We start from the raw sequence: 9308 nt of genomic DNA, 5'->3' as shown, positions 1-9308 counted from the left end.
TTGTATATTACGCTACAAATCTTTTAATATACTGGCAGCACATTTACTATTTTACACTATTTCTCTACACATTATTTCTTATACATTATAATCTTTTAAATGACTAAAATTCCAATAACTTTGTTAAATTGTTGAATTTCACATATTTATGTATGCACTCACATAATTTACATTTTTTGCATGTAACTGCATCTATAATTGACTTCTTTAATTATATTTACACACTCTTGAGCCATCCCTCACCCAACCTTAAAGCAAGCACTACGATATAAACACAATACGTACAATGTACTTATTTAATGCACGTTAATGTGACTTAAATTAAAGTATAACCTTTTTTATGCAGAGGCCATAATGAGTGCATGGAATTAATTGTGCTTTAAAGCGGAAAATCCGTGCTGTTGGGGTCAAATCTAGTTTCATTGACTTTACTATAATGTGTGTGTGTGTGTGTTTTCTTTTTTCTATTTTTTTTTTTTTTTGCTTTAATATCTAGGGGCGGGAGATCAAGATCAGGCGCGTGATGCAGCTCACCGCCGCAGACGCGCGTGCTATATAAACCGCGCGCGCACCACAACCAGATTACAACCAGCACAAGCTGTCAGAGAGATAGAGAGAGATAGACATAGAGCTGCTCAAACACTGCAAGACCTGTTCGAAAGCACACGCGCCATGGAGGCTGGAGCGAGAGGGATGCACTGGAAACTTTTGCTACTTTCGTGTCTTTTGGCCGACGGGATGAGCCAGGACTTCGGACAGACCCAGTTCATTTGCACGTCCGTGCCCAAGGATATGGACATATGCGCGGCCACTCTGCAGAACAGCGTGCCCGGGGAGGATCTCAAGAGCACGGTCATGCAACTGCGCGAGACTGTGCTCCAGCAGAAGGAGACCATCATGAACCAGAAAGAAACCATCCGGGAACTGACCTCCAAGCTGACGCGGTGCGAGAGCCAGAGCGCGTCCGAGCCGGGAGACGCGCGGGTCGGCGGCGGACGGCGAAAGGAAACGGGCACCAAAAACACAATGGGAGATGTGTCGAGGGGTCCGACCGACACACTGGCGCAACTCTCGCAGACTTTACAATCGCTGAAGCAGAGGCTCGAAAACCTGGAGGTATGTTTTTTTTGGTTCCCCGGAGCGCGGTGGATTACCGGTTTTTATCAGGTGGCGCAGTTCCCACAACTTTACCCGGTCTCAGAGCAAACAGTCGCACGGCGTTTTAAATAAAGCGCTGCTAAGTAATGCCGCATAAGCCGCTTTTAAAGTGCGCATTACGGTGCAGACAGAAAACCGCAGTTTTAAATAGAACATCTAAATGAATATGTTATAAAACAACAAGATGTAGTCTTTCACAGTGTGGAGCAAGTTAATCGCTTTTTGTCGAAATCAACCTAATGTTTTACCGTTTAAATATTTATTAATATGCAGGGTTTTTTACAATGTAAACTGTGCTGTTGCGATTTTAAAACCACTAGTGTATTAAATAATTAATGTTTGACTTAAAGACTTGGTTTCATAAGAAATCCCTTTAAAATAAATGTTCTTTATTGGATCTCATAGAACTACCAGCTATAGAACACCAATCCGAAGGTGCTTCATAATGAAACCCGTTTCTAAAACGTTCTTCACACTAAGAAAAGTGTTATCAGAATCCTACTCTGATTATTTAGAGAACCACAATACTTTTGCGAAAATCTTATTTAAATGTATACTTCTTAATTTGATATGAAATCCCCCTTAAAAGGGTTCTTTATTGGCAGGAGAAACTGGAACTGTTCTTTTTTTTCCTCTGAAGAAGATTATACCAAAATACTTCATACTGTGAACTTCCTACTTCAATATATCCTCCTTCATCTACTCAATTTGAAATGAAATCCCATAAAAAATAAAGATATTTTGTTGGCATTGATGGAGAACCTGGAACTACTGTGTATTTTGGAATCGTTCTCTGAGATGTTCTTCAGTGAACCAATATACATTACTCCCTCTACTGTAAAAATCATCCGTATCAATTATCTACTTAATTTAATATGGACCTCCCTTAAAATTGTAAAGGTTCTTTATAGGCATTGATGGTCTCATGGAGAAGCTGGAACTACTATATTCCTTTTTTTTTTTTTTTTTGGATATTTCTCTGAAATAATCTGTAGGGAACCAATAAACTTCCTCTATTGTGAAAATCATCGGTATTAATTATCTACTTAATTTTAAATTCCGCCCTTAAAAAAAATAAAGGTTCTTTATCGGCATTGATGGTCTCATGGAGAACCTGGAACTACTATGTTCAATTCTTTTTGGATATTTCTCTGAGAGATTCTGTAAGAAACCAATATACAGTACTTCATCTACCGTACAAAACCTCAATATATCATTTATCTACTTCATTTGATATGAAATACCCTTAACATAAAGGTTCTCCATTTGCATTGCTCATGATCCCAACGGGATCCTGGAACTACTGCTCTTTTTTGGATATTTTTTCTGAAAGATGTTTAAGGGAACCAATATACAGCAGTACTTCATCTACTGTAGAAAACCTCAGTATAGCATTTATCTACTTGATTCGTCAATATATTCTTTATCTACTTAATTTGATATGAAATACACTTAAAAATAAAGCTTTTTAATTGGCATTGATCATGATCCCATGGGGAATCCAGGAGCTGCTGTTATTTTTAGGGGGATTTTTTTCTGAAATATTCTTTAGGGAACCAATATGCAGTACTTCATCTACTGTAGACAACCTCAATATATAAACTACTTGATTCCTCAGTATATCATGTAGGCCTATCTACATAATTTGATATAAAATACCCTTAAAAATAAAGCTTCTTAATTGGCATTGATCATGATCCCATGGAGAATCCTGGAGCTGCTGTTATTTTTTTAATCGTTCCCTGAAAAAGATTTTTAGGGAGCCAAAATTCTTCATACTGTGAACATCCTATTCTATATCCTTCATCTAACTTAAATGGAAATGAAATCCCTCAAAAGGCATTCTTGAAGGAACCAACATACTTCAACATCTGCGGAAATCCTATCTTGGAAGCTTAATAATTAAAAGTACACAGTATTCTCTGCTTGAATGAGCTAAACGCAAATGGCATTTCTCACAAACACATGTCGCATTTATATCTTCCGTAGCAATTTAGCCGGAATAACAACTCGGTCCAGGCGAACAGCTTGAAGGATCTCCTGCAGAGCAAAATCGACGACCTGGAGAAGCAGGTCCTGTCCCGGGTGAACGGTCTGGAGGAGGGGAAGCCGGGCATGCGCAACGAGAGCGAGCAGCGCGGGCGCGTCGAGTCCACGCTCACCTCACTGCACCAGAGGATTACCGACCTGGAGAAAGGTAACCATCCGCATTTATAGTCCACCTATTACATGCGGTTCGTGTAGATGCGTCTTCCCCTGACCTGTTTTTTTTTTTCCTCCGCGGGAAACACTCTTTCTTGTGGTGAATAAATGGCCGTGCAGTGTGTGTGTGTGTGGCTGATGGTGTGTCGCAGGAGAGGAGGGGGTCTGGTCTACAGAGCTGCATTGCTTTGCATATCCAATTTCCACCCAGCCCGGCTTTATAGCATGATTTACTGATCGGGGAACCGGGGAGATTTTGCAAGCTCATGTGTTTTTGTGAATTTTCAATCGTGTGAATCACGTTTTCGTCAAGTCATTAAAACGTGTAATAGCCCGCAATCCTTTACAGCCTGACCAGGCATTAGGGAACTTTAAAGGGTTGGGTTTTTTTCTTCATCATCTTTTACTCACACCTCATTTCATTCTGAGACTTTTATTTTTTATTAGATTTTTTTTTGTCATAAAGGAGATGTTTTGCAGAATGTCTGAGCGCAGATTTTACATTCAAACAGAAGTGCTTAAAATTAAAAATAAAGAAATCACCAAATAACATTAATAGACAACTAATGACATTAATAGTACTATTCTGGAACATTTGCAACCTTTTTTTCAGAAAAAAAAAAATCGTATTTTGTGCTGTAAAAAAATAATCGGATCTTGGATAAAATGCTGTATTTACTTAATAAATACGTATGTACTGTGTATATTTATTATGGATATATTTTTAAACAAACAAACATACTCTACCCCCCCTCCCACCTTTAATTTTTGTCTTTTTTAAATGTTTCCCAAATGATGTTTAACAGAGCAAGGAAATTTTCACAGTATGTCTGATAATATTTTTTCTTCTGGAGAAAGTCTTATTTGTTTTGTTTCGACTAGAATAAAAGCAGTTTTACATTTTTTTAAAGCCATTTTAAGGTCAACATTATAAGCCTCTTTAAGCTATATATATTTTTTCGACTGTCTACAGATCGAATCATCATTATCCAATAACCTGCCTAATTACCCTAACCTGCCTGGTTAACCTAGTTAAGCCCTTAAATGTCACTTTAAGCTGTATAGAAGTGTCTTAAAATATCTAGTCAAATATTATGTACAATCATCATGGCAAAGATAAAATAAATCCGTTATTAAAAAATATATAAAGCAAAAATATAATTTGGAAATATAAACTTTGACAGCACTAATAGATATTCAAGTATTCCTATAACTTTCCATGATTCTATGTATTAATAGCACTGTTACCAAGCAATTTAACATGTTTTGTCAGCTACAATACTTTACATTTCATCTCATCTGAAGCCATGTGATACATTTGTATTATTAATTATCAAAATTCTATTTTTATCTATTATACCTCAAATATAATATATTCAAGAAAGTAAGAAAGCAATGAAGACAAGAAAAGAGAATGAATGAGGAACAACAGAAAGAAAGACAGAAATAAAAACAAAGAAACCCTTTTCAGGAAAAAACACTTTCAAAAGACATCACTTTTCAAAACAATTTCAGAAAGAAAAAAAACTTATTACAATAATAATTCACACAAAATATTATAATATATATATATATATATATATATATATATATATATATATATATATATATATATATATATATTATAAAAAGAAAGACAGAAACTAAGAAAGAAAGTAGGAAAGAAAGAAAGAAAAAGAAAGAGGCACAAAGAAAGAAAGAATGAATAAGAAAGACAAAAATAATAAAAAAGACAAAGAAAGATAGAAAAAAAGAAAGAAATGCAAATAAAAAGGAAAAGAAAGAAAGAAAGACAGACAAAATATAGAGGAAGACAAAAAGAAAAAAGAAAGACAAAGAATGACAGAAACATAAAAACATATAAAAGAAAGAAAAAAGATAGAAAAACAGGAAAAGAAAGAAAGAAAGAAACAAAGGCAGAAAGAAAGAAAGAACAAAAAAAGAAAGACAAAAAGTATGAAAAATACTAAAAAATGACCATGAAAGAAAGGCAAAAAGAAAGAAATGCAAAATAAAAAAGAAAGACAGAAAAAGAAAGAAAGAGAAAGGCAAAAAAACAAACAAAAAAGACAGAAATAAAGACGAAAGGAAGAAAGAACAAAAGAACGATAAAGAAAGACAAAAAGTATGAAAAAATGACCATGAAAGAAAGATAGAAAGGCAAAAAGAAAGAAAGAAATGCAAAATAAAAAAGAAAAGAAAGACAGAAAAGAAAGAAAGAGAAAAGCAAAAAGAAAGAAAGACAAAAAGAAAGAAAAAAGATAGAAAGACAGACAAAAGAAAGAGGAAGGCAAAAAGTAAAGAAAGAAAGAAAGAAAGACAAAAAATGTATGAAAAATGACAATGAAAGAAAGGGGCAAAACGAAAGAAATGCAAAATAAAAAAGAAAAGAAAGACAGAAAAAGAAAGAGAAAGGCAAAAAGAAAGAAAAAGACAAAGAATGACAGAAACATAAAAAGATAGAAAGAAAGAAAAGACAAAAAGAAAGAAAAAAATGTAAGAGATACAAAAAGAAAGAAAGAAAGAAAGCACAAATGTCGTAGTTGAGTACTCAGAGATATTTGCAGAGTGCAGGAGCTGCTATGAGAGTGTGTATAATGCATTCATATGGAGCACACTGCATTGGAAGAGGAGCGGAAGCTGTCAGAAGCTGGAGAGCACTTTATATTAAGAGCCTCACAGAAGCATAAAAGCATATAGTGTCACGTTTCCAAACTGCTGTGTCAGACCTCTGCTGTTCAATACTCACCAGAAGAGTTTATTCTGCTGTATGACTTACATTTATTACTCTTATCCTTATCTGCATACAGTACGTCATTCATTCAGTGTCATTGAGTTCATTTCCATTGTGCTGAGAAGTATCCCCATAACTCCAAGCTAATTTTGGTTTCTTGGATATAAACGGGGTTTTTTTGTGAATCAGAGACACTGTAAAAAATATCTGTTAATGAACACAAGGGGTTTTATGTTTATTTATGGTTGTGAATCGCATTATGGGATGTTGATCTCTGCCAAAGAGGACAGCAACAGCCCCGGATTCCGCCATTTTGGAGTGAAAGCGATCGGCTGTTCATTGGATCTTATTGCTGTCTTGATGGCAAGCAGCTGCTTTGTTTTTCTTTTATTTATTTAAAAAGCGCATTAAAGCTGAGATACAACCTGAAAGATGGCAATACAACACTCACTATCACAATCATCAGCACTTTTAATAGTTTATTTTACAGACTAATAATATGCTGTGGTTCTGTTGGAGTTTTCATTCCAAAATGGCCGCCGCGGCATCTAGTGGCTGTTTCCCAAATCGCTCTAGAGTGTCGCTTCCAGGTGATTCTATGCTCTTTGTCGAATTTTGAAGTTGAAAATTCAACTCTACAGTTTAACAAAGAGACTTTTATTGCCATTTTAGCAGTTTAAAATGATCTTTAAGAAATAACATCTAGAGATTCAAGAGTGTAAAAAACAAACTGCACTGTAAGCTTATTACAAGGCTTTTGTAGCATAATATATAACACCAACCCAGACTATATATCATTCATTCATTCATTGTATTGTCGGCTTAGTCTCTTTATTAATCCGGGGTCGCCACAGCAGAATGAACCGCACAATATATCACTTTAAACTATTAAAAATGTTAATAAAAGTCACTTTTTCCAACGTTTCAAGGTTAAAGGTTGTTGAAAGAAAGATTATGATCCCATAATGCAATTTGAAAAGCAGAAATAAATGGGGGGGAAACAAAAACACGAATCAAAAAATACAGAAAACTGCTATTTTACAGATATTTTTTACTGTGGAAGAAATATATAAATCGACAAAATGTAAATTTTGTTGCACTCATATTTAAAATTTAGTGTTAAAGTGAAATCCTGAGAGGAGTGAGAGGCAATAAATAGTTTAAGACAAAACTATCAGCCCTCCTCCCTGAAAAAATATGTATTCTTCTTTAACAATTTTCCAAGAGCTGTTTAATGGAGCAGTGTTTCCAATATTTTTGTATTATTAGTAGTATGGAGAAGTTCTTATTTAGGTTAGGGTTAGGGTAAATAAAGCAGTTTCTTTTAGATTTTATGAACATTTCTAATTTTTAAAATATTAAATTTTCCACGATTGGTTACAGAACAAACCCCTGTTGTCCAATGACTCTTCTAGTTAGTCCAATTTACCTAGTTAAGCATTTAAACTGCATTTTCAGCTCAATACTAGTATCTTGCAAAATAACTACACTATTAATTAATAATGTATAATATTACAATATTATTAAAGGGCAGCTCATTTGTTAGCACTGTCGCCTGGGCCAGTTTAAATTTTTGTGTGGAGTTTGCATGTTCTCCCCGTGTTGGCGTGGGTTTCCTCTGGGTGCTCCGGTTTCCCCCACAGTCCAAACACATGCGCTATAGGTGAATTGAATAAACTATTTTTTTTTCAGTGTATGTGTGTTTGTGCGAATGCTAGAGTGTATGGGTGTTTCCCAGTACTGGGTTGTGGCTGGAAGGGCATCTGCTGCGTAAAAAAATGCCAGAATAGTTGGTGGTTCAGGACATTTGTACATTGTATGAATGAAAGCAGTGGGCAGCATATAGAAAAACCAACACAATCTCACGGCAATTCGTAACTTTTTGATTTAGTGGCTAATTCGTATGAATTCGTAAGATCTACTTCGTACATTTTAGAACGATTTGCTCATCCCCCGATGACAGTTGGGTTTAGGGGTGGGGTTAGGTGGCACGCCTTCTTTTTAAAATCGTACAATTTCGTACGACTGAACTCGTACAAATTCGTACGAATTAGCCACTAAATTGACAAAACGTAAAATACTTCATTTTCTCATGAGATCAGGCTGAGAAAAACACTAAATTTAATGTAATTTTAATAATGAATTAGATTATGTTTGTCTTGACATGTTATTTACTTGTATCTTAAAAAAATATTTGATATATTGCATATATATTAAAGGACAAAAGTTTTAGGGAATAAAAAAGTTATCTAATACTATTTATAATTCTTATAAAGTCTAATGCAATTTTTTTGGGATATGCAGGTTTAGGCTTTTCCGCAGTGACTATGTTTACATGGACATCAGTAATCGAATTATTTGCCTTAATCTAATAAAGACAATAATATGCTTAAGGTGTTTACATGAGTTGCTTTTTGAATGTTTCTTTCATGATCCTGTTTTACATGTTATAGCACATAATTCGATTAATGTCATCGTGTCACCCCACTATCCATGTTTTTCCCTGGAGTTTCATGTAATTTCAGGTGTTTCATTCTTAGTTTGTCAACTTTAACGGAGTTTGGCACTTTCAGCTTAATTCGGGAACATTTCATGCATGCCCCCCAACACAAACGAGATGTTGGATGAAACTATGAACTGCAGGAAGAGTGTTGTTTTAATAGAATTCGATACTGCATGCTGAATGGAAGCATTTTACGATGCAGGTGTCTGTGGCCTTCACTGACTCTGTAGGTGCAAAGGATAGTGTCAAACAGCCGTGTGTGTGTGGACTGCCCTGTCGCAAAATGCGGCGAAATGTCCTTCACGATGGTAATATTTTGATTGCAGTGTTTACATGTCTGTGCTGCTGTTCAATAATGCTAAAATCAGCATACTCCATATGTCTTAATTCGATTTCTTTTTAGTTTGATTATGAGCTTAATCTGATTAAACTAATTAAAAATTGCTGTTTACATGGTAGACTCTTAATCAGAGTATTGTCTTAATCACATTAAAACTGGATTATTTGTGTCAGTGTAAACATACTCACTGTAAACGCTTGTAAAAATGAGAGACTTGAATGTTTGTGTGAGCTACTCTATTCCTCTGGCTTGGACCAGTAATGAGGCCTGTACCACTGACTGCAGTTTTTACTCCTTGTTACTTGTGGCGAGCATCAAACACGAGGGTAAAAACCAGCACAGCTCCCAGGTGGGCTGACAGAACCAGTGGG

The 9308-nt window shown here is 35.3% G+C and overlaps 1 protein-coding gene across 1 annotated transcript in view; it reads left to right on the top strand.

Moving 5' to 3' along the window:
* Positions 1 to 596: 596 nt before the first annotated feature.
* nptx1l (neuronal pentraxin 1 like) overlaps positions 597 to 9308 on the top strand; it is a 17682-nt gene continuing 8970 nt past the window's right edge. Inside the window, 2 exon segments of the mRNA NM_212936.1 lie at positions 597 to 1116; positions 3148 to 3355. Of these exon segments, the coding sequence (NP_998101.1) occupies positions 673 to 1116; positions 3148 to 3355 (652 nt within the window). The 5' untranslated portion in view covers positions 597 to 672.

The sequence above is a fragment of the Danio rerio genome, chromosome 3, assembly GCF_052040795.2.
Source record: "Danio rerio strain M-AB ecotype USA chromosome 3, GRCz13ab, whole genome shotgun sequence".
NCBI lineage: Eukaryota > Metazoa > Chordata > Actinopteri > Cypriniformes > Danionidae > Danio > Danio rerio.
The sequence above is the reverse complement of the archived record's forward strand: the minus strand, read 5'-3'. Positions and strand labels throughout refer to the sequence as shown.